General features: G+C 37.7%; 1 protein-coding gene across 1 annotated transcript; it reads left to right on the forward strand.

Annotated features, from left to right (window-relative positions):
• The first annotated feature begins 23796 nt into the window (after window positions 1-23796).
• LOC104119288 (heme-binding-like protein At3g10130, chloroplastic) lies at window positions 23797-25063 on the forward strand. Its single transcript, XM_009630745.3, has one exon. It carries the CDS (start codon window positions 24325-24327, stop codon window positions 24922-24924), a length of 600 nt encoding a protein of 199 aa, XP_009629040.1. The 5' UTR covers window positions 23797-24324; the 3' UTR covers window positions 24925-25063.
• Window positions 25064-27679: the final 2616 nt, after the last annotated feature.

Consider the following 27679-nt stretch of genomic DNA (forward strand, 5'->3'; position numbering starts at 1 on the left):
TCAAAAGACTCAAAAAGGAGGCGTAAGAAGGCAGTTTATATAGTTCAAATAATATCAAAGCGGTAAATGATCACAGAACCCTCTAACATTTATGTAACTAAATAGTTTTTTAAAATAAAAAGAAAAAAATCAAAATTTTCGTAACGAGTGATCTTGCCTTGAATGTTTTATGTTAAAAAATTTAATATTTAATTTAATATTTATATAAAAATATCGTCGAAGAGGCCCTATTAGAATACCCATGATGGAGGGTGGGCTGATGAGGGCGGGTCAAGCAAGATGACATGTTTCTAGGCTGGCAAGCTTCTAAAGAAGGGGTGCATATGTCACCTTAGGCGAATCCCACATCGGAATGGGAGAAAAAAATAAAGAGTTATATAAGGCATGATATAAGTTCACATGCTATGCGCGCTTTTAGGGCTTGAGATTGCATAGCCCGAAAGACAAATATGTGTGGGTCTAGGCCTAAAGCGGACAATACGTGTCGTGGGCATGGCAAATATGATATCAAAGCCGAATCTCTCTCAGTACGATGACGGTGGAGCAAATCTCAGCGAGGGCACTGCGTCCCGGCCTCCCGGGGGTGAAATGCGATGCCCATGACAGAGGATAGGCTGACAAGGGCGGGTCAAGCAGGACTGACAGGCTTCTAGGCTGGCAAGCTTCTCAAGAAGGGGTGCACATGTCACCTTAGGCAAATTCCACATCGGAATGGGAGAGGAAAATGAAGAGCTACATATACAAGGCATGGCATAAGTTCACATAGTACGCGCACTTTTAGAGCTCGAGGTGGTGATGCCTGAAAGACAAACTCGTGCGTGCCTAAGCCCAAAGTGGACAATACGTGTCATGGGTTTGGGTCGTGACTCCTATCTACCAAGAATCACGTTTTAACTCCCATTAATGTTATGTCTGAAGTTTTCTTTAGTTTGAGTTACTTTCTTCCTATATAACTAATCGTAACATGTGGAGTATATATCGGTTAATGCATCCATTCACCAGAAGAAAAACATACCAAGAGGAAAAAGGTAAATTAGTAGAAAAATAAATCGCCTAAAGCACACATAATACGTAAGTACAATTCTACTAAAGGTTCATTTGAGTATGAAAGTTTCATGATGCTGTGTTATGTTTGTACATTTATGGTTGGGCGTAAGTGTATTTTTATTAGCGTGTATTACTTTGTTTGGGAAACTTTTTTTGGGGGGGGGGGGAGGGGGGTGGATATGGATTCTTCTATGGAGAAGAAATAGAAAGAAAATGTAGGGGTGAAAAAAAAATAAAACTAAAATAAGGGGTTGGGGAGGGGTATAATTGTTCCATTTTATATATTTCAAGGGCAATTTTTGATCCATTCTAGAAAAGGGGAGGGGTAAGGTGGGGTATGCCAGGTGGGTTTTAAAAAAGAGAAAATAACGTTTTTGAATAAAAAATTCAAAAATTGGTCCTTTTAGGTCAGGACAAGGACACAAATAATGCCAACGGTTAATGGAAGATAAATGTGTCCCATTTCAAATAATCAATGGGCAATTTTGAACCATTTTCATTTGAGCAATAAGAACACATGTAAGGAGCATACGTGACTATTTAGCTAGCGTTTGGCAATAAATTTTCAAATTTGTTCTGAAAAATTTGATTTTGGTGAAATTTGGTTTGAAGTTGAAAATGTGTTTGGACATCAGTTTTCAAAACATATTTCTCAAATTTATTTTGGAAAAACATGAAACATGACTTATACTCACAAGTTCTAAAAACTATCACAAATACCCAACAGTACCATTATCAATAACATTTATTATATTATCGCAAACCATAGTCATGAACATAAATAAATTTGATACAAAATTATCATTTTTATAATGAACTACATGATACACTATCAGGTGACCGAGAAGACGAAGCAACATTGTTACAAAATAATAAATTGTGGGCTCTTTTATAAAATACAAAAGTTTGGGGCAATTTTTAAAAAATATAATAGTGATATTTTGGCCCAAAACCAGCACTGGTTTTGGGATTTGGGATTTTGTCAAAATGTAGGCAAAATCTATGGCCAAATATGTGTTTGCCAAATAAAACCCAAATTTATTTTGGCAAAATCTATGGTCAAACGGGTCCTTAATAGCTTTGACACCACTGACCAGTCTCACCTGATGGAGGTGAGAACCACGTCCTGCTAGGTAGATTATTTTGTCTCCGTGGCATTTAATCAAAATAATATGTATCTTTTAACTTGTTAAGTTCAATATTTTTTCGATCATCTATTTCAGGCCAAATATTATAAAAGATTCGTTTGGAACTCCACAATTTAGACTAAAAAACTTTTTATTTGACAAAAAATAAAAAAATTCAGCCAAACTTCTTACAAATTTGGCCTCGAAAATAAGAAATGCACAACTAAAATAAAAATTATTGCGTATAAAGTAGAAATAAAAAGAAACACATCGTTAGAACTTTGTTGTTTTGTTTAAAATTTTCTTATTTTGGCTAAAGAAAAAACTGAAGTTCCAGCCATTTTTTTACAGAATTGGTCTGAATAAATGAAAGATGCAGTTGAAATAAATAGTCATGGCATGTAAAAAAAATAATTTAAAAAAATACAAAGTGGAAAACTAATATGCATTTTATTTTAACAAGAAGCAAGAGAAACAAATAAACTATTGTATATGTTTATGTGGCAATTAACGATTGAAAACTACCCGATGGAAGCTTGACTTTTTGATTTTTTTTTTTCTTTACTCAGAGACGCCTAAAAGAAAGGGTATTTAGAGGCTGGGCTAGATAAGTTGTATTACGAAATCCATTATATATATATATATATATATATATATATATATATATATATATATATATATATAATGAAAACAGTAACTAAGACGAGTTATGAGTTCGAAAGTAAATTTAGAACTCTATGCTTTAAATCCTGGCTCCGACTCAAAGTGACATCCATGCTCTTTATCATATCAACGTTTAGGGGATAAAGACTATCAAATAGTTAAGATGTTATTGGGATAATTAATTACTAAAAGTTCATATGTATACTGAATAAGTCGTGTCTAACTTAGAGAAGGAATGAGGTATTCTGCCTTTCGTCTTTGCTACTACTAATTAATTAGGATGGTGATCTAACTTTACCAAAAAAAATAATATTACGAGACTCCTCATATTGATACAAGTACATGTATATTAGCTTTGGTTCCTTCACTTTGAGGAGTAGAAGCAAAATCAATATTCGTCGTCCTTTCTCAAGACCATTCATGGTCAACTCTTCCTTTCTTTGACCTCTCACGCTTTCTTTTGAATAATCCTTACATTAGTTAACTTTAATTTGTTAATTTATTCTTCTCCTTTTGAGGTGAATAAACTGATGGGTGGTCTAAGTGGTTGTTATTTGATGGTGCGCTAACCTCAACAACTTATTTTATTCTTATAAATGATTTTTTATTTGTCAATTTCATAAGTTTGATTCTTAGGAAATATTACGGCCAAATACATACACATCCCCCTTAAATCTGGCTCCAGTTTTCATTTTGACACTTATTCTTTGCCTAGTACCTATTGAACACTTTATGTTATTTAAAACTTTGCCTATTAAACACATTAGGTGACATGGAATAGTACGTGTTTCTTACTTTAAATTAGGCACGTAAAAATGACTTAAAGATACTTAATGTCTTATAAGTTAATGTCTTATAAGTTTGATAAAAGTAAGTGGGCCTCTCTTTCTTCTCTAACTTGGGCACCTCCAGATTGTTCTTCCAATCTCCAACATTTTCTTTGAGCGATAGATAGTTCAGATCTCCTAGGCAACTCCCCAAACTAGCTGTAGCTCATAAACAGTGATATTCTAATAGGGTTATAACCAATGGTGCATAGGAAATTCACTCAATCCTTCGTGTTCGATATCATATAAACTAGATTCAGATGAAGTGCTTTGTTCGAATCCACGTGCCAGACTCACGAGACCAGACTAAATTCTTTTCCGTCGCAAGATTTGTAAAGGTTTGTTGGAGTTGTCAACGTTGTAAGCTGTTGTCACGAGGGACAATTTGATATCGCAGATATAATGTTAGATTCCACTCTTCTTTGGTTAATTTCCAAGTCGGTTGGCATAATGGATCCGGTCCAACCGGCTCCAATAACGTCGGGTTTAAGGATCTCCGACATCACAATTATTTTTTTGAGACAGACATATACAAAGTTGTCATGAAACTCTAAAAGGCAATTTGTTTGGTTGTAGAAAACTTGCCGGAATTTTTTTGATCGGAAATAATGGGGTTGTCGGAAATTTTTTTTTATCGATTAATATTTGTCATTTGGATCTTTTTCCAGCCAACACTTTCTTTTCTGATCTAGATTAATTTATTTAGTGAAAAGAGCGAAGAAAATAACAGATGTGAGATTAGGGGTTGAAAAAGGGTTCAGTAAGTTCCGGCGAAGCAACATGGAGTTTAGCAAGCTAAATTTCATAATAGATAAGTAGAAAGGGAAAAAAAGAGAAGAAAAAATGAATAAGGTTGTGGTTTAGAGAGCCACGTGTCTTCCCCTAATTTGTTCCCTTGTCCATGTCATAGGCGATTAACAACATGCTCCTTAAAATGTTTAGAGATGCTGAGAATGTGTTTAATAGATACAGTTTTGAGTAACATGAAGTGTTCAATAGGTACTAAGCAAAGAATAGATGTCAAAATGGAAATTGAAGCTAAGTTTAAGGGCCGTCTATATATTTGGCCAAATATTACCAAACAAAACTTACAAGGCAAAGAGCCACAAATTGGTAGGAAAATGATTTAATGACAACAAAATTCATTGCATGATTTTGAATTTTTTTGGTTCAAGAAATCAGAAGGCATGAAGGTAGGGCAAATAAGTACATTTGTTAGACAGTATATGACTTGGCTCTTCTAATTTAAAGATTAAATGCGATGTTGTGAAATTAGCAAAACGCCACATCCCCTTTCTTTTTCTTTGAGATTAGGATCTACTAGTTATGATGTCATCCGTTGTTTGTTTTTTTTTCTTCTCATTTATACTAGCTAGAGGAACCATTGTGTGCATTAAATAATAATCCTAGCTCTCTCACAAACGTGTTTTAATTTCTCCCTAATAAGCCTTAAAAAGTAATTTAACTAATGCAAGAGTGGAATAGACTCTTAATTTGCTGATGATAATCAGCTGGCCTCTTCTTGTTAAACTTCAACAATTAATAAAATGACTGAGAACTTCAGTAAACACGCTATACAACTGAACAAACCATTTTCTTAATTTAATTAATTTTGAACTCATGCAAAAAATGAGTGTCTGTATGTCTTTTTTAATCTTTCATAAATTCCAATTGTTTTCAGGCACGCTAGAAATTTTCATGTTTTGTAAATATGAGATTAAACTAGCTAGTTTTGTAAATTTTCATGTTAAATTTTCATAAATATTAATCTGGATGTGCTTCAATACTATTAATTGGATTGCATCCGATATAAGTGTCGAACAGTCGAACGACCTCGGCAGAGACGTTATTAACAAAGAAAGTACGTACAGTATTTTCTTGACTTAGAAAATAAATGGTAGGCAATTAAATTATAGTATTTGGTCAAGCATGCCCTCTCCTAGACTAGAGGAACTAAATACTACTGTATTAAATATAGTATCCGATTAAAGCGGAAAAAAGGAAAACTCAGCAAACATTTTGCTAAATATACAACTCCATATAAAATCCTAAAAACGACGAAATGTAATACTCTCTCAAGATTATTTATTGCTTCCTCAAGATTAGATCATCGCTTTTAAAAAGGGAAAAATATGGACAAATAGTGTAGGGGTTCAAAAGTATGGACAGACATGCAAAACTCGTTTATAATGGCAATAAGAGCTTTGTGATATTTGCAAATTATCTTTTATCTTTGTCAGAATAATATATATTACTTCTTTAATATTGGGTACTATCAATACATCAAGAATTGTTCTGCCAAAGATTCCCAAGTTCTTCCGCTGAATAAATCTTCGAACTTTCAAATTTATATAAGTGAAATAAGAATAAATGAATGCAAATTCTTCAGAAAACTAAGTTCCATGTTCCTAATAACAATTGACTCGGAGGTTTAAGTTGGGAAACACCTTGGATCCAGTTGAGAGTTGGTCAAGAAAGAAATGAATAGAATAGGGTTTCTTAGGCCTATAAATTAAGCTAGGATATATGAAAACATGGAAATGAGAGTATATATAGGAGATGTGTCATAAATGTATGTCCTTAAGTCATGATATGTTTCTTATCATAATCAAGCTATAAAGTTTCATAGTTAAAGGAAGAACTTATAAGTTCGATATATGGACTGATGACAAGAATTTGCAGGAGTTTGGACATGCAAGTTGTACGTTGGTCTACTCTCACTACTCAATTTACATACGAAATGAGGTTCGATTGTGTGGTTATTACAACGTTACTTCATGTCCAAAAATGTTTTGCTTTACTTTATTTTTAAAAACATTGCCGGTGTATAGTATATATACGTATTATTTTCCAAAAAAGAAAGTACTATTATTTACTTATATTTTGGGTGAATGTTTGATGAAGTATGGAGTCGGGTAACACCCTTGTAGAAGGGTTGTCTTAGCCACAGCCTACCCTGATTCTTGATCAACGGTTAGTTATACGGCTTGAACACGTAACCTGTAAGTGGAGGCAAATATTTTTATTTTCATAAATTGAAGCTAATGATCGATAGCGAAATTATAGTCAAACGTGTACGTTTTCCAGACTATAGGATAATAGGAACCAAGTCCCATAATAGAATCCTGTCAAAGTGAAAAACTTACTTCTAGATCAAATGCAGACTGTAACAAAAAAAAAAGAAAAAAGATAATTAGAAATGTTTCTGTAGAGTGTAGAGTGTAGATACAAAAGTAGAGAGAAAAACCATTAATTATATAGGCATGTCTTCCATGTCATATTAAAACTTTTAGACATTTTATCTTTTTCCTTGTTAAAGATCTTCTATGACATTGGCAAATCATATTCTTATCTGTTTAATGTGAAGCAATCCTAGTAATAAGACATTTCAAGTGACAAGGGACGAGGTAAATTTTCTCTCAGATTTCAATTACGTTTGCTCGTAGAAAGAGACAGCTCCTTTTTTTTTCTGTTTTTTTTCTTTCCAATTTTGTTAGCAATTTCTTTAAAATCAGAGCGAGATAGCAACTTACGTAAGAAGTATTATTTCAACACTAAAAGACAAGGATGGTTGTTTTATTTATCTAGATTTTGCAACTTATTTTTAAACACGTGGTGCTTATGACTTTGTATTAAAAATGAATTTATCTATCCTAATTATTTGGGAAATGTCTCATTCCAGATTCTGTGATGTCTTCATTTTCGTTTTGGTCAATTGTTAGTGGTATTCTTGAAAACATACAATAGGAGGTCACGGGTCAAGCCGTGTAAATAGTCTCTTGCAAAAATATTGAGTAAGGCTGTATACAATATACCTTTGTGGTCCGACCCTTTCCCCAGACCCTGCGCATAGCCGAAACTTAGTGCACCGGGCTGCCCTTTATTCTTGAAAACATAACAATAGTTATGTTAGCACCAAAATTTAAGAGGAAAAAAATAAAAAATAGTCGAATTTACAAATGTTAATTGAAAATTAATTATAATTTCAGAATTAATCAAAATTTAATCATTTTTTCATGTGAAAATAAAATATGAACAAAATACCATAAAAAATCCAAAAAATAAATCTGACATAATATGTTGGAGCTTAAATTTTTTATATATAAGACTCTAACATAATGTGCTGGAATTCATAATGTGCTGAAATTCTAACATAATGTGCATGAGTTCCATAATCCATCATATTACGCTGAAACTTTCATTGTTTCAACTAGGGATACTTTTGTCCAGATTTTATTTCGTATTAAATAGTGGCTATTTTTCAATAAATTTATAAATACTGGCTACTTTTCAATAAACACCTGTAAAAATGGCTACGCCATGCCATTTAGACAAATTTAAGACATATTGGACTGAGTATGTGATTGGACCGTGGTCCATTAAAACAAAATGTCAAAGGACCTCTATATCCTGTTATCAGATACGAAATGGGCCATACAAATAAAATAGTTTGAAGCCCATAATCACTCTTATAACAAATCATAACTTGAAGGGATTTTTACCTTCCTATATACACTATATGAAACATTATTATCCTCCCTACTCAAGTTTCAATTTAATTACATGAGCATATACAATTTACCAATTATATACATTTTAGGAATTAAATGAGATATCAATTAATTCCTTTAATCACGCTAACGCACATACCCTCCCCCCCTCCCCCCACACACACGTTTCTCTGCCCACACCCCCACGATTCTGATATCCTCTTCCTCCATTAACACTTTCTTCCATTTTTGTTCAAAAATCTCTTGCAATATCTCTCTCAAATTTTCTGATTTCTCTCTCAAAATCCCAACGAAATCGTTATTGCTTCTAATTTTCTTTCCCTTACGATGAAGAAGAAAAGAACTCCGAGAAAAAGCCCTAAAAAAGCTACTGATTGTGATATTCCTACTTTTAATTTGGGTGCTTTCTCACAGGAATTACCCAAAAAATGGTGAAATCCAGACATGCAACACCAGATAGAAAGTCTAAGATTTCCCTCCGTGAAGCTAGGGCAGAGGCTCGAACAAAACTCAAGCATGACATGGATGCTGCTGAAACTTTGACATCTGCTAAATCAGTAAAACGGAAGGGTAAAGAAATTGCTCGTGATGATAATTTCGTCAAAAAAGAAGTTATTCTGAAACCTGCAAAAAAAAAATTCAAAGTTTCTCCTACTGGCAAACCTTCAAAAAAGAAGAAGGTTAAAAAATCTTCTAGAAAGTTGTTTTCATTCTCATCCTGGTATCTATATTTTTTTGTTCTGTAATTTTAGAAATTTTGTCTACATTGTGTATATTTCTTGTTGTTTATCAATTTTTATACATATTTCAGGAAATTGTAGATTTGTTGTATATTATTTAAACTAATTTTGTTAAGGTATGTATTACATGATTTAGTTGGTTTTATTGGTTAATTTTTGCTCTATTTGTAGATGTTAATTTCATTTTCTATAAACAAATTGTATATATTATGTCTAGTTATTTGTTTTTCCCCCAATTTTTAAATATAGGTTACTTTCTAGTTTCTTGCTCTAAACATAAAATTGTCAGTTCATTTATAGCTTCACTGTAGTTCAGTTGTTGTTATTGTTTATTAATTTTGTAATTTATTTGTCTGCAATGTATTACTATTTTCTAGCTATAGATAAAATATAGCAGAATTATTATTATTTTATTTTTTGTCTTTAAACATGTTTTATTAACTTTTTTATTCATTTGGTACAAAATCGGACATTTTTTTGCACCACATGATTTTGATTATGGTATCCTTAGGTTTCAAACATTATCCGACCATGCTGTTCCTGTCTAATGGGCTAAAAGTATTTAAGAAGACATGTTTTGGGCACTTTCTTCGCATGCCCAAAATATATATCCAAAATCAGGCAATTCACCTTTTTGATGAAGTATGAATTGAACACATCCGAGTCTGATTTTTTCACAGCAGAGATGAAGGGCGAGAGGCTGAACTTTTGGGTTGAGACGAGTAGAGTGACGAAGCACATACCTCTGAGATTAAACCTTGAATATTAATATTGAATTGAAAAGAGAGGAAGTTTTGAGATGATTTTGAGAAATGTGGAAGTAGGAAAGAGTTGCTTCTATTGTTTGGGCAGAAGTGGTTTTGTTCTTTAGTTCCAGTATTTTAATTAGACGGGCAATTACCTGGTGAAATGTGATCGCATAATGGTCCAGATTTCGCGAAGAACAAAAATTTCCCTCACAGTCGCGATCGTGTTTCCTCTTCTGCGATCGAATAAGGTAAGAGAAATAATTGTTCTACGCGAACACTTTGCTTTCACGCGATCGCGGTTCTCTGCAATTTTCCTCAGCTACTGGTTTTAGGCTTTCCGGGCACTTAGACCTGCTCAAATCAACTCCAAAAATTCTAAAACATGGCAGATTAGTCAAAAACAATAAACTAAGCTATTCTATAAAAGAAAATGTCAAAAATGACTAAAATATTTGAAAATGATAGGTGTGTGCTTGGCCAATGTACGACCGCATTTTTAGTCGCATAACCGTTATGCAGTCTGTAGAATTGGCATTCCACCGCCTTTTTGAGCGACCATAGCTAACGAACTTTTAACTCATTCCGCGACCAATATGCGGTCTGCATAACCACAATGCGATCGCATTATTTTGCCGCAGAAAAGCAAGCTTAGCCATTTTTTCATCACTTTCCCTGCACTCTAAGACACACCCACACACAACAAAATGTTCAACAAAAATAACTAACCTACAAAAATAAATATCTAACAACAACAATTGAAAACGATGGGTTGCTTCCCACCAAACGCTGCATTTTACGTCGTGGTACGACGCGAATCAACTTTACCACTTTTTTCTCCACTTGGAAGATATGAATTGGGCACCTAACTTGGAATCAACCTTGTGACCACGAGCAGCAGTGGGTGGTAAGTTGATGATCAAGACAAATGCCATTTGCTTCATTTTGCATTTATTGGCTTTCACATGAGGAATGTCATTTTGCCTTCTTGTACCTTCAAATTGTAAGATGTATAGACATTACCTCTCCTCTTCTCAATCCCTCGTTGACTCGTGTAGTTCAATTCTCATATCACCACACAATTTCAATATTGAGAAATGCTTGGAATGTAACATCAAGCCTCCAAATTGCAATTCTTTCCGGATTTTGTCATCCTTTTGGTCCCCCAAACTAGAGTTAAATTCAACGAGCCAAGAACCACTTTAGAAACAGGGATTCTAACAAACAAATAGGTCAAGAAGATACCGAACCTCAACACGTCATAAATATGATCATTGGTGGAGTCGACATCCCACAAGGGCCAATGATGAAACACACCAGAATTTCTGTCACCAGGGAGAAACGAACTCGAGACTACATACCTGAAGGAACCTTATCCTCCAGCGATGAGGATGCGAAAGGGATCATACAACCTTACAATGATGCTCTGGTAATATTTGTACTCATAAATATCACTAGAATAAAATATGTGTTAATTGATCCGGGTATATCGGCCAACATTATTTGATCGAAGGTTGTAGAACAGCTCGGTCTACAAAACATGATCACTGTCATGGGCTACTTTCCATCATCAACCCATGACCCCTTGGACGCACCCCGTGGCGTCCCGGTAAGCCTCCCAACACCTAGCGCCATGGTCAGCCCCATGGTCTCGGCAGCGCCAAGTGACAAGCAACCGCACTGACATCGGTTGCTTAGCCTTACGTCGCCCTTCCCAGGAACTTCAGGAAGGCGCCGCGTGACAGTTGGTATCAGAGCCTAGGCTCGACATCGGACGAGGGAACTCGTTGCCATCATCATCACCATTTCTGACCATGGTGAATTACGGGGATCGCATCACGACCCTAGAAGAGATGGTTGACGCACTACGGCCCATCGTGGATACGTTTCCTGATCTAAAAACCAGCCTAGTGCAGGATGACTTGGACCGCAGAATGCGGCAGGCAGAAATTGACATAGCAAACATCAGTCAAGACTCTGAGGAAGACCGGGAAACGGCTGCCGTCGAGGCAACCAAAATTCATGGCAAATTTGAGGACCTCCAACAGGAGCGTGCCGAGGATTTAGCCCATCGGGAACTAGAGGCAGACAGACTGACCGTCATGCAGCAAACCATAGACAACTTGAAAGGCCACCTCAATGTTGTCAATGCTGCCCTTCAAAGCCTGCTCAAAGGAGGCGAAAACCACATCAGGGGTGCCATGAACATTGCCCCCATGCCACAAAAGCTGAAAATTCTGGAGCCCAAGCCATACAACGGAGCCCGGGACGCTAAAGAAGTGGAAAACTTCATCTTCGACATCGAACAATACTTCGATGCCGTTGGACAGTTGGAGGAATCCAAGAAGGTAGCAACTGCTGCCATGTATCTTCAAGGCGATGCAAAACTCTGGTGGCGAGTCAAATATGAAGCCATCAGGGCTGGTGAAGATACTCTCCAGACATGGGCAGAACTGAAGTCCGCCATACGCCTACAGTTCTTTCCCGAAAACATGGAATACAATGCACGGAGAAAGTTGCGTGAACTCCCTCACACCAGGTCGGTGCGGGACTACGTGCGTGAATTCTCCGTACTCATGCTAAACATACGGGATATGGGGGACAAAGACAAACTGTTTGCATTCATAGAAGGTTTGAAACCTCATGCTCATATGGAGCTGCAAAGACAACGGGTAGATACCCTGCCCAAGGCCATTCAAGCTGCAGAGTGCCTTGGGGATTACCAGTTGGAAACTCAGAAGGATAGGCCCCAGCCGCCTATCCGAGGTGGATACAACGGGAGCCAACCTAGCAACGGTGGCCCCAATAGAAACGGAGGAGATCGAGGTGCATCCAAATCTAAGACTCCTTCCTCAAGCAGCAACAATGTTGCATCAGTCAACAACAATCAGGGGAGAAAGCCCCCATCAGAATGCCGTCATTGCGGCGGGGAACATTGGAACAATCAATGCCCCAATACACAAATCAATGCTCAACAAACTGTTGACGATGATGAGTCAGATCAGGATGACTCAGTCGGCGAAGAACAGGCAGGGGCCTTCAACGCATTTGTTAGCTCCATTCATGATACCTTGGCGGGAACTAGTGCTGGCAACCCCAAGAAGAAGGCATTCCCAATCGATAAGAAAGGGAAAGGAAAGGCGGACGAGAGGCCTCCCACATCAAAAAAGAGGACCTTAATGTTCGTTGACATGAAAGTAAATGGCAGACCTATTCGGGCATTGATAGACATGGGTGCTAGCCACAACTACCTGGCCTCAACTCAGGTGCAACGCCTCGTTCTAGTAGTGCAAAAATGCAAGGGTCGTGTCAAGGCTATCAACTCTCCATCTCACCAAGTGAGTGGAATAGCCAAAGAAGTGCCAATCAGGCTTGGCCCATACAAGGGAATATTCGACCTACACATAGCTATCATCGATGGCTTCGAACTGATAGTGGGATTGGAATTCCTCAGGCAGACCAACACCATCCTGGTACCATATGCCAACATGCTCCTAATAATGGGAGACAACGGGGCCAGACCCCACACTATACCGTGCATATCCAAGAAGATGGCTGCTGGAAACATCACGGCCATGCAGTTTAAGGAGGGAACCAATAGACCTGAACCCACAGTTCTGGCTGCCCTCAACATCATCAAACAGACATCACATCATCGGGGTCCAACAGCTCATGGCGCCCCTCATTTTGTGAAGACTTGTCAAGCATTCCAAAAGGACAAGTCGGATCACTCAGCACAAGCGGAACTCTTGGAGCCGCTACCTGTCCCACAGAGACCTTGGGAAAGCATTTCCCTGAATTTCATCTCAGGATTACCCAAGGTCGGAAATCATGCAACCATCATGGTGGTAGTAGACCAATTTTCCAAGTATGCTACCTTCATCGCAGCCCCACAGAACATATCAGCAGAAGATACAGCTCGACTCTTCTTCTCTCATGTTGTCAAACATTGGGGTATGCCCAGCAACATCATTAGTGACTGCGACCCACGCTTCACTAGCAAGTTTTGGACCCAACTCTTCAGTTGCCTCGGATCCAAATTGAGTTACAACTCAAATCATCATCATCAGCAAACATATGATCAAACAGACCGGTTCAATGACATGCTGGAGGAATATCTCCGCCAATTTGCAACCGGGTCACAAACACATTGGGTGAAGCTTCTGGATGCTGCTCAGCTGTGTTTCAATTCACAAAAGTGCGCCCATACAAACAAAAGCGCTTTTGAAATTGTTACCGGACAGCAACCGCTACTCCCACAAAATGTGAATGCACCAGACATGCCATCATCTCATCGAGCTGCCAGTTTCTCGACAGAATGGGAGCAAACTTTGAAGATAGTACGGAGCTATCTTGTCAAATCCCAAGAGAGGGCAACGAGGTATGCCGAACAAAACCGTCTCTTTGCCCAGCATCAAGCAGGGGACAAAGTGATGGTAAGAACCCCGAGGCGGAACTTGTTTGCAAAGAGGACCCAAGATCCTCGCCTATTGCAAAACTACATCGGGCCTTTTTCTATTGAAAGGCGCATCAGGAAATCCACATACAAGCTGAACACACCAGCCTGGTGGAAAATCCATCCAGTCTTCCATATCAGCCGCCTCGGGCTATTTCAAAAATGCATGGAAGATCATTCAGAAAGACATCTCACAACACCGAGGGGAACAGACCTCCCAGCCAACAAGAGCCTGACCAATCATCATCATTCGGCAGGTAAGGCTCCGAGGACGTCGCCAACTCAGGTGGGGGAGAATGTCATGGGCTGCTTTCCATCATCGACCCATGACCCCTTGGACGCGCCCCGTGGCGTACCGGCAAGCCTCCCAACGCCTAGCACCACGGTCGGCCCCGTGGTCTCGGCAGCGCCAAGTGACAAGCGAGCATGCGCCTCTGTTGCCCCACCGATAATTAGTGCCAGTGCCCAGCGGCTAGCGAATGCCATCAGCGCCGCGCGCCGATAATGCCGCGCGCGCAGACCCAATGCCAAGCACCAGCGCCCTGCCGCTGGCAGATCCAAATAGTGTCGCGCGCGCCCACAGCAATGCGCGCGCAAACCCTGATGCTCAAGACAAAGTTGCTGCCATCGGACTTGCTTCCATAGAAGACTAAGTCCTTTTCATTATAATTATAGAGTAGTTTTACTTCATTCATTTTCAGTGTGCTTCTACGGCTTTCTTAGGTCAACTCATGTAACTTTGGTTTATTTCTTTAAGCATTATTAAGGGGGACCAAAGCATTCAAACAATTCTCTGTACTGGTGTCTCTCCCCCCCGACACCGCATTGCATCTTATAATAGCTTTCATCATCATCAATACAATCACCAGCTTTCATCATCAATTGCTCATTTTCCGCTGCTCAATTGCTCACGACATTGGTTTTCCCGTACGGCACTAACAATCTAGTCTAGCGTACGGCGAGGACCTCGGTTGGCGCATAGCAACCGCACTGACATCAGTTGCTTAGCCTTACGTCGCCCTTCCCAAGAACTTTAGGAAGGCGCCGCGTGACATCACGCATGCAGTCTGAGTTCTACATGGGTTCAATATTGCATGTGAACTACAGTAGGAGAGATAACATTACCAGTCAACACTACCAGATCATACGGAAGGCCAAGTTTTATGTAATCGAGGGGACATGAGGTACAATGCCCTTCTCGGAAGGCCATGGATCCACCACATTAGGGCAGTACCTTCAAATCTTCACCAAGTGTTAACATTTCTATTCCCAGGGGGGGTCAAGACAATCTACGGGGAACAACCGTCCGCAAAAGAGATGTTTGCCATCAAAGAAGTGGTTCCGATATCGACGCTCACAACACCGAAGGAACCAAATCAATGCTGAGGCCAAATAGGAATTACCGATCCCGGTAACGATCCACTCAGATAAGCAAAGGACCTACAAAGACGATGATTATGGGGTTTTTTGATCTTTTATAGTCCCCGATGATTCTGATGCCACCAAATCGACGGTTGAAGATCTGGAACGGGTTGTATTAATAAAGCATTTGCCCGATCGAAAGGTATGCCTGGGCACGGGACTAACTCCCAAGCTTAGGAAAAAACTTATTTAATTTCTTATAGTTAACATAGAATATTTTTCTTGGTCCCATCTTGATATGACAGAGATCCCACTAGAAGTAACCATTCACAAATTAAGCATGGACCCAAAAATTAATTCGGTCAAATAGAAGAGGAGGTCCCAGTCCGAGGTCAAAAATGCTTTCATCAAGGACAAGGTATCTAAACTCCTAAAAATAGGGTCCATTCGAGAGGTTAAATACCCGGATTGGCTAGTACACGTAGTGGTAGTCCCTAAAAAAAAGAGAATAAACTAAGAATGTGTGTAGATTACAAAGATTTGAATAAAGTGTCCCCCAAAGACTCTTTTCCTTTGCCCAAAATCGATCGTATGATCGATGCCATTTCCGGCCAGGAGATCCTCAGTTTTCTCGATGCCTATTTCGGGTACAACCAAATATGGATAGACCCGGATGATCAGAAAAAAACCTTTTTCATCACTAAAAATGGCACATACTGTTATAATATAACGTCGTTTGGATTAAAAAACGTCGGTGTCATATACCAACGCCTAGTAAATCGGATGTTTGAAGAACAAATAGAAAAATCAATTGAAGTTTATATTGATGATATGTTGGTTAAATCCCTGCGAGCAGAGGACCATTTAAAGCATCTACAGGAAACCTTCAGTATATTGAAGAAATAAAACATGAAGCTGAATCCGAAAAATGCGCGTTTGGAGTCGGATAGGGTAAATTTCTCGGATTCATGGTATCCAACCTAGAATCGAGATCAACCAAAACAAGATCAAAGCTATTGAAGATATCACGGTAGTAGACAACGTGAAGGTCATGTAAAGGCTAACCAGGCGCATTGCCGCCCTGGGGCGATTCATCTCGAGATCCTCCGATAAGAGTCACCAATATTTCTCGTTGTTGAAGAAGAAAAACAACTTCACATGGACCCTGGAATGCCAACGGGTCTTGGAAGAACTTAAGCGGTATTTATCGAGCCCGCCACTTCTCCACACACCGAGGACAAACGAACAATTGTACTTGTATTTGGTAGTATCGGAGATAGCAGTAAGTGGAGTCCTAGTCCGGAAAGAACAAGGTACGCAATTTCCGATTTATTATGTTAGCTGGACCTTGGGTGAGGTCGAAACTAGATATCCCCACCTGAAAAAATTGGCACTCGCTTTGCTAAATGTCTTGAGTCCGAGTTAATAAAACTCGAGGCCATCAAGCTTATTTGGCATTGCCCGAATTAAAGGCTAGGGCCATTACGAGTTAAAAACACTCGAGGGCATAAAGCTTATTTAGCATTGCCCGGTTCTAAAGATTACCCTCGGCAAGGATATAAACTTAAAATATTTCGAGGAAAAATTATCGATAACACCGAACCCCTATAAAGCCTTAACCCAAAAGGGCGATAAGGGCAAGGTTTGTTCGAACCTTCGAACACAACCTAATTATTACATGCTAAGGCATTTCGACCTTTGTGAAAATAAATAATAAATCAAAGAAGAAATTTGAAAGCTATGAAAACCTTATATATATCTCAGTTTTGTTTTTACAAAGGCGGAATAGCACCGTTACATATCATATACAAAGGCCAAATTGCCTAAACAAAAGAAAGAGTACAAAATTTGAATGGCCTAGTCTTCACCGGGGGCTGCTTCATCACCTTCGGAGTCTCCCTCACTACCAGACTCATCCGACCTTTCAGACGCCTTAGAATCCTCCTCGGGAAAAGCTAATCTCCGAGCATTGGTTTTGCATATCTTGGCATTCTCGATTTTAGTAAATATGTCGAAACTCCCTCGAAGGTCTCCCTTCGGGATTCCCACCTCGCATTCTTCACCATGTTTTTTGCCTGCTCCTAGATAGCCTCGACATCAACTTTGAACTGGGCCACTTTTTTATAAGCTTTGTTCCGGGCCGTGATAACTTCTGATTTAGCAGCCTCGGGTTCCTTGGCCAGATTCTCTTGACTAAAAACAACCAAGCTCAACTGAGATTGGAGTACCTCGATCATTTTGGCCTGAGCCAAGTTCTTCTCTTTTATAGCCCGAAGCTGAACCTCAACAGAAGCCAACTGTGTCCGGGCAGTCTCTTTCCCCAAGGCTAAGAGATCCATATTTTTCCTCCATTCTTCGATCTCGCCTTTGACCGTATCCACCTCCCCTCGGAGCTGCTTGACCATGTCGAGTTTTTTCTGAACCTGCGGGCAAGGATCGTTAGCTACCAAGTTCGGCTCATCGTCACTAACTTCAAAAACTATTCTTACCTGCTCGACCAGGTTAGAATATTCCCTACGAGCCGCCTCCAACTCAACCTGGGATTTTTCATTAAGGAGCTTATAAGCATCCCTCTTTTCGGCGAGCTCCCGGGTCTCGGACTCAAAACATTTTGACTCCTCCCGACATCGAAGGAAAGCCTCGTGATGAAGCACCGAGGCCTACAAACACAAAGAAAAAAAGTTATAATCATTCATGATGAAAGCTAGGTACATAATAAAGAGACATTCGAAATTACCCGATTCAGCCCATGTTAAGCTTCGTTGAATAGGTAGGGCACCTCTACCTTGTTCATTTTAGTTTGATCCTCTTCGGTTACCAGGCACCAAAGATAACTGGCAATCCCCACCGGAGAAGAAAGAACCCGGGCATCCTCCGGGATAGACATATAAATTGCCCGTCTCCGAGTAGGATCAATACTGGGAGCTGGGAACTGGTTCACTAATCGTGGGCTTGAAGAAGGACTGACGGCTTCTAAGGATGATGTCTTTTTTGGTACCGATAAGTCGCCCAAACTGGTAACATCCTCTGAAGTAATGGAATCTAGGTCGTCGAAAAAATTATGTAAAGAATCGGCTACTCCTTGGGCCTCGTTTATCATAGAAGTTGTAAAGAAGGCGACCCAGAAAGGTCCATCACCCCAAGCGCCTCTTTGGGTATGTTATCTTCTGACCGGGATGTGCCTGTCACATTTTATTTTTTGACCCCACTGGCTCGGGCCAAATTGATCTTGACCCTCTCGGAGACTTCGGCCACTGTTTCATCTACTACGGCCTCCACGGCTCGAGGAATTTCGGATCCACTTCTCACGCGGGCTACTAACTCAGAATCCTCTTCTTCCTCGGACTCATCCCTCAAATGATTTAGTAAGTCTGATGAAAGTTCTCGAGCGCTGGTTTTCTTAGGTTTGGGAAAAGATCGCTTCCTCGACCTTTTACTTTTAGAAGTCGGGGGGCTCAAAGCTTTCCTTTTCTTCTTCTCTTTACCCTGTTTCAAAGCAGGGAGATCAGTGTGTATATCGTTATCAGTCGATGGAGGCCTCATCTCGACATCCTTTGGTAAACCTGCAAAATGGAAATATAATGGATCAGAGACTGATGATGAAAAAATGAGATCAGATATATTATTAGGGAAAAAACCCTTACCATGATTACAAGCCTTTTATCGGCCCTTCGATAGCTCACGCCATAAACGCTCAGAGTAAGGTCTCTATGTCGCGATGCCCTCGACCCACTCTTTAAGTTCAGGAACGGGGTTCGGCATTTGGGCAACAACTGCATCACATAACATCGATGAGAAACCAAACAGAATGAAAAGAAATAAAAGGAATACCGAAGGCAAAGCTAAACTTATGTTTCATGTTCCATTTCTCAGGGAACGACATGTCCGCAGCCGAGATTAATTCCTAGGTTCTCACTTGAACAAATCTACCTAAATAGCCCTGTCTCGATCCTCGTCGATACTCAAAACAAGGTCTTGGTGGCTCGGCGTACAAGCTTAATTAACCCTCATCGGTAAAGTCGAGGGCTGTATAGGCGCATGAGATGATCGATGGTGAATGGACATCCCTAGACCTTGCTCACGAAGAATGGAAGCAAAATAACGGTCCTCCAAAATAAAGGATGTATATGCCCGAGCATCACATCATACCTTTTGCAAAAGGCTATGATAATCGGGTCTAGAAGACCTAACGTGAAATGGTAAGTGTAAACACTCAAGAAACCCTCCACGTATGTGGTAATTGATTCTTCAGGGGTAGGGACCACTATGTGTTTGCCTACCCAGTTGCAATCCTCTTTAACCTTATCAAGGATACTGTCCGTGATTGTACATATGTACCGAAGGACTGGTTCGCATCGACCTGGTACCATGGGCGTGTTCTCAATTTTGAAATCAGCCCCAGTAGGGATGTATGATCTCAGAGGGAGTTCCTTAGTAGCAGCATGAGAAGCGTTTTCAGAAGGATTTGAAGAAGAATGTGCTTATTTTTTAGGAACAGACTTGGAAGTTTTTGCCATTTTTATAAAAAATGAAGGAAATAGATTGTTGATAAGGGGAAGCTTTGAGGTTGGAAATGAGAAAACCATAAGATGAAGAAGTTGAAGTTCTTAGAACGCAAGAATGATGTGAGCGTAAAAGTTCTAAACAAAAGGATTAAAGGGTATTTATAGGTTCCTTAAGCGGCGGCTCATCTCCCAAGGTAGCCGACCGTCAATTGACATACATTTAATGCCTCGAAGACTGGAGTGACGGGACGTTTTCAATATCCTTATGTCATGTACTCGACATCAAGATTTATCGAAGTAAGGACCAAGGGTTCATATCGTTTTTAATCGCTTACTCTCCGAAAAATGAGGGGACTATCTGTATGCGGGTAGAACCAAGCTCTATGCTTGATCGAGGTATCTAGAACAATAGGTCAAGGCTCGGCACCTGCGTAAGAGATCGAAGTTACAGATGTGACTGAGCTCGATATCGAGGATCAAAGTTCGAACGAGACCATCAGATTTGCCCTCGAATTTATCGGGGCACGACCGACCCCGCTTCTAACGGCCTCGAACAAAAGCTTTACCCACTCACACGACAAGTATCTGTGATTCTCGCCATGACCAATCATTATGAGGAAAATTATGGGATTAAGTAAAAAAGGGAGCCAAGGTCTACATAATTCCTTATAAAATAATGTCTTAAAGGTTTCATCTCCCGGTATATATAAAGAAAATAGAGTAATTCATAGGACATGGTAACATACTTAAAAGAACAACATACTATCTTCTCAGCTTTGTTCATATTGTTTTGGCTTCAATAATATTCCGGAAATATCTCTCCTAAATTCGAATGAAGTTAATCCTACGAGGCTTAAGTTATTCAATCTGCATGGTTTGAGTTTATTTTTCTGCTTAGTTTTCCGTATTAACCCTGGTTTTCCGCTTTGTATCAAATTGGATCACGTATCCTTAAAACCGCGTATAAATTCAATTGTTATCCGATTTTTTGAGTAAAATAATTATATTATTATCTTTTATGTAAATATTATTTTCTTATTTCTATTAAAGAAATTCTATCTTTTTTTCTTTTTTATATATTCATCACATATAATTGATATTCCTTTCTTATATAACCATTTAATATAAAATTATTTTATACCATAAATTTTTAAATAATATAATTTGTAAATAAATATTATAAATTATATATAGTAACAGATAATTCAAATAAAAGTGAAATCTTTGGTGTATCTCGAAATGACATAGAACCCCACTAAGTTATTATGATATTTACCGTAGTTTCAATTTTTATGTATTTTAATTTAATGTATTTTCAATTTTAATGTATTTTTATTTAATGTATTTTCAATTTTTACTTTTCAATTTTAACAAAATATAATATTTTATATTCGTACCTTTCAATTTTAGCAACATCTAATATTTTATATTTGCACCATTTATTTTTTGAGATGATTATATATTTTGTGTACAATTATAACTTATAATAAAATTAACTTACAATTTTACATAAAAATAATAAATGCATGAAAATTAATTTATCAAAATGATACGCCAAAGTTAAGATGTAAAATTAATAATATAAATATATTACATAAACATAATTAGGTATATATAAAGAGAAAAATTAAAAGAGTTAAATAATAAAAATAATAATAAATTAACAGGGAATAGTAATGGAGGATTTGGAGTGACACTATTCATCCCCCATTTTGCAGCCAAGAATCGGAGAGCATTGGAGCCAAATTTCTCCAAAAACTGATTCCATTATGGCAAAATGCAGCACCGTTGGAGATGGCCTAAGCCTTACAAATTTAAGCGATTACATCGAGAACCTTTAGGGAAATAAGCCCTATGGATTTTTATAATGTTGAAATTAAGAGGTGTTTGGATTGGCTTCAAAGCTGGTCAAACCAGCTTAAAAGCACATTTTGTCTTGTTCCAGTGTTTGGCAAACCTAAAAATAACTTTTAAGCCAAATACTTTTAAGCTGAATTAAGCCAAAAGCCACAAGCTTGGTATATCCAACTTATTGCTTTTTCACTTAACCAAATAATTAACCTTATTATCCATCCTTTTTTTTTATATAAATTACAAAATACCCTTACTTTACTAATTAAGTCATAACGTCATTTTTTTCCCATCTCCCATTCTGAGGTTGCAGGTATCTTTCTTCATATTATTATAATAAATAAGTAGCTTTATTTTTTCTGTTATAAGTAATTAATAAGACCCTTAATTACCTGACATTAGACAAATGTGAGAACTAGTCGAGGAAAAAAGAAAGAAACGATGCAAAAGGCTGAGGCATTAGTTTTATTGGCATTAATTCATTTTTTTCATTTCACTCTAGAAATAAATAGTTTTATTTTTTAGTTGAATATTCAGAACTAAAGCATGTTACAATTCTATTGGAATTCAGTTTATATTTATTAAAAATAATCTTATTTGATTAATTTAATTTAGAGTTATTAAGACATAAATTAGTTCGTATTTGAGTTAATTTTACATTAAGGATGTCGTAGTAATAAGCTTATTTTTAGTGTTAACAGCTTTACGAATATTTCGGTCATTTTAACAGAAAAAGTGTTTACTTGCACTTGTTTATCAAACATTTCAACAACTTTTTTCAGCTTCAGCACTATTATCCAAACACATAATTACTTATTTAGAGGGTGTTTGGCTAAGCTTATAAGCTGGTTAAACTAATTTATAAGCACTTTTTGGCTTACCTACGCATTTGATAAATACCCAAAATGCTTATAAGCCAAGTGCTTATAAGTTAAAATCAGCCATAAGTCATAAGTTGGTCACCCCCAACTTATGGCTTTTTAGCTTATAAACACTTTTAGATTGACTGTTTGACCAAGGCTTTTACTAGTTTATCCTTAATAATATTTTCTAATTTACAAAATATTTTTTACAAAATCAATTTTCTAACTTTCTTTTCATTCCATATTCATTGTTCATCTTTTTCTTTACAAAGAAATATTTTAATTTATAACCTTTTGTAAAGTTTTTAAGGATATTTTAGTCATTTTAATAAAAGAACAACTTATCAACACTTTTCTACCAAACACATCAACTATTATTAGTTTCAGCACGTCTATCCAAACACGTAAATACTTATTTAAAAAAATCAGTTTCAACACTTAAAAATAATTTTCAGCACTTCAAGCTTATCAGCTATTTACAATCAGCTAATCCAAACGGGCTCTTAGAAAACAAGCAAAAGTGCTTTTAAGCACTTGTTCTTAAAAACTACTTTTTTAAGCCAATCCAAACAGGCTCTAAGAAATTGTTTTTTAAGATCTCTTATGTGTAAAATTAAAATTTTCATGTGTAAAAGTGAAAATTACGCGACACGTCAAACATATACACTATATTTACTATCCGTAGCTATACTTTCAGCAAATTTACCATTCATAGTTATATTTGAATTTTATAACAAATTCATCAAACGAGAGATTAATTATTTTGAACTGAAATAAGAGAGCAACAAGCTCTCGTAGCTTAGTTGGTTAGAGCGTCCGCTTAGTTAGCGGATGTCTTGAGTTTCTATATTTTTGTATTTCGTTTTAGTTGTATTCGTTGCGTGTTTGAATACAGTCGATACGGGTTGTATCCTTTGTATACACCCTTGTATACAGTCGATGTTACACTTGATACATGTTATGTTTGTTGCGCGAACGAATATAGTTGATACATGTTGTATTCGTAATACAATTGACACAAGTTATATTCGTTGCACGTTTGAATACAAGCGATATAAATTAGTAATAATTGAATAATTACTATGAATAATAATTAGGGAAATTATGATTTTAAAAAAACAAAAAATAAGTTGCCCCGAACATTACAATGGAGTAACAAAAACTAAAAATAAATTTATAACGGTCCATAAGACCATTTGCCCCGACATATAGAACATCTAATCATAATTTTAAGAAGTATTGATAATTTAAAGTTTTGGAGATGTAGCACCTGATTTCGTAATGCAGATTGGTTTAACCTTTTACAGAGCAAGTCAATTTTAACGGCGATACTAAAATTACTGTGTGCACAAATAGTGCACAAACTATTCCTGTATAGGTTTATCTCCACCAGCTTATGGTGTAAACGTGGCAAAACAAACTCCACAGCATACTTCCCTGATCTGCCGCCACTCATTTTGCAGCAAACAAAACCCCTTTCCCAAGTCTTCTGATCGTCTCTTTCCGAATTCCCACATGAAGCTTCCTCTTTTCTTCCCTTATATGTAACAATTCACAGCCCCCATTTACTATCAAAACATTCTCAAATTCCATTTTCAATAACTAATTTCCCATTCCATCACAAAAATGGGCATGATTTTGGGTAAGATCTGTGTGGAAACACCAAAATACGAGTTGATTCAATCTACAGCTGACTACGAAATCCGCAAATACCCAGCATCTGTTATAGCACAAGTCACATATGATCCAACCCAGTTCAAAGGAAACAAAGACGGTGGGTTTATGCTATTAGCCAATTACATCGGCGCACTGGGCAATCCTCAAAACGCTAAGCCTGAAACAATCGCCATGACAGCTCCTGTAATCACCAAATCGTCCGAAAAAATCGCGATGACTGCACCAGTAGTGACTAAGAATGGTGACGGAGAGAGCAATATGGTGACGATGCAGTTTATTTTACCTGCAAAGTATACAAAAGCTGAAGAGGCACCTAAGCCGTTGGATGAGAGAGTGATGATTAAAGAAGAAGGTGAAAGGAAGTTTGGTGTGGTGCAGTTTAGTGGGACTGCAAGTGATAAAGTGGTAAAAGAGAAAGTGGAGAATTTAAGGAAATGTTTAGAGAGAGATGGGTATAAGATAATTGGTGATTATGAGTTGGCTAGGTATAATCCTCCTTGGACAATTCCTCCATTTAAGACCAATGAAGTTATGATTCCAGTTGAGTGAGCTGAAAATGGTGTAGTAAAGAAAAACATGAGACTGCTGTGAAGCTAGCTCGTGACATGAACCTACTTTATCTGGTGTTTATTATTGAATTGTGTATTTCTTGTTTATATGTTTACGCTGTTGACAATGTCTTTGCATACACTAGTGTCAATTATTCATAGTTATAATTAGCACATATTTTGTCTTATTTTTATACTTTGCCATAGTAAAGCAGTAAAACTGATGCAGTTTTGCAAGCATCTAATGTGGTAAGTCCTTATTCTGATCTATATTTTCACTTCAAACTCCGCTCACCAGTGTGAAGTGATGCACAAAATATTTTGTATTCACGCAGGGTCGGGTAAGGGCCGCACCTCAAAGGTGTGATGTAGATAGTCTATCCTAATCTCAGCATTAGTGACTGCTTTCACGACTCGAACCTATAGGTCACACGGAGATAACTTTACCTTTCCTCAACTTTTCCTTTCTTAATTATTTGTCGTGCGACTTTATCTCAACTTGAAGCCTGTATCTTCAGTTTTTTCCATTCTTTCGTATGTGATGTTCAGTTTTTTCCATTCTTTCGTATGTGATGTTAAGTACTTGATATTAGTTGGGCACCGGTGAGTTGTGATGATGATAGAGATGTGGCGTGAGATGTTTTTCCCATGTGTATGAGGCCAGACTACTATTGTCGCTTTGAGGAGAGGTTCGGTCTATTTCAGCCCCGGTGTTGGTGTTGCCCACGAGTTAGGGGCCAACGTCCCCTTCACAAGTTAAAATATACTGTTGTCCAATTGAGCGTTAGTTATTCATTTGCCAATTATGGGAAAAAGAAAAATTCCAATATGGAAAGCCTGTGTAGCATATGATATGAGATTCTTTCTTTCTCAGAACTCTCAGTTCGCTTCCCCATCTCAAGCAGTTCAACCATTTGGTTCACCACTTCATCCAAGCGTAATTATCATACAAAACACTGTATAAATGTTAATTACATAGATGTATATTGACCTAGTTGCTTGTGAAGCAGATACAATGCAAGATATCATGACAAGTTTCATATCACACGTTAGAATGTTGTTTTAATCGCGTTCCCGAGTTAAAACAATAGGAAAAAGACAAGTGTTCTGTTAGTTTTATCCTTTTGGGAACTGAGAGTACCTTATTGTAACAAATTTTAAGATATTTTGGCCTTATTCTTGCAGCCTAAATTAGTCCATTTCAATTCTTAAGTTTTGACATCTCCATCTATGATTTTGATTGTATGGATGAACACTTAATTAGTTTTCATTATTGTTCTTCCCTCTTTATATTCTTTTGTTGCAGCACCATATTATTGATAGTCTCACTTCAAGCTGGAACGGCAAGATATGAAGTTAAAACACTGTCAAGTTTCCACATTAATAGTAACTTGTTAGATTCAGCCACTTGTTGATTGTGTTATAATAAACATGCTCTCAAGTCTCCTTTTAGCAAAATGTAAATGACTGTATAGCAACGGCAAAGTTGTCTTCATGTGACCTATAGGCCACGGGTTCGAGCCGTGGAATCAACCACTGATGCTGCCTCGCACTCTGCGTAAACTTAGTACTAAAACTTAGTACTCCGTAAATAAGGGGATTTTGCAGGTCCGCGGACCTCTCAATGCCACATTCGTATGAGTGACTTCTTTCAAGAAAACAATCTCCGTTAGTACCAATGTTTTTTCTTGGTTATTTTTCTTTCTCCTAACCAGAAACTGCTTAACTTACTGGAGAACTTGAATCTTTAGTAAACGTCATAACATAATCATGTGACTTGTTTAAATTCACTATCCTATCCAACATCAACGCAATGATCACAATCCTATTTAAAGTAGATTTGATTGACATCATAGCACAAAACTGGAAACATAATGGCGTATGAATCTTTCCAAATTTAACCAGTACCTTACTTGATGAATAAGTTTTGTTTAGGACCAGAATCTGTTGGGCTCAAGATAAGGATGCAGGTTCAACGATAAGAAAGCATTATCAGACTAAAGTAAATGTCGGGCTTGCCTCCAGTTGTCGTCACTGCTATTCTTAGTAATAGCATAATGTTGCTTTATGTATTTTGAGTACGTTATAAAGGAACCAGAGCAAATCCAAACTCTGAATTATGGTCCCGCATCTGCTTTATTAGCTTTCTGTCTATATCAAAATCAACAGATGATGTCTGGTTACGTTTCTATGTATTACAAATCTAGCAGGTTCATATCCAACTTCACTTCTATAGTGCAAGAAAATGAGAAATGAGAAATAATGACTAACTAAAACTGTATTGTCTGAAACAACTTATGTTTCTAGATGATAGAATCACAGTATTCAACGTAGTAGCAGAGCAGGTTATAATAAAGTAAGTGAAGTGTAGTCTCCTTTAAGTTTTTAGATAAGATGATCACACAATTCAACAAATGGAACACAAGTTTTGTGCATCTTATATAACCTTTCAAAATTTTGTCTTTCTTAACGTATTTTCAAGCACAAGTCTACGGTAATCTACCTGTTTCCTTAACGTTTCCAAAATAGACGCTAATAGAGATGTGCTGAAGCTTATATTTCTTTCATTCTTCTCTACTACTTATATGGTCCTTAACATATCAGCAAAAAGGAAACAACTAATCATCTGTATTTAGGTTTGCTTGGTTTTGGTTCGTAGCGTGAAGAGTTAATAATATAAAGAGTTTCTTGACATTATATAGAATTTCGGAATAAGAAATATTATCTATGCATAATCATAGCAGCTGGAGTAATGC

Source organism: Nicotiana tomentosiformis, chromosome 2 (assembly GCF_000390325.3).
Source record: "Nicotiana tomentosiformis chromosome 2, ASM39032v3, whole genome shotgun sequence".
NCBI lineage: Eukaryota > Viridiplantae > Streptophyta > Magnoliopsida > Solanales > Solanaceae > Nicotiana > Nicotiana tomentosiformis.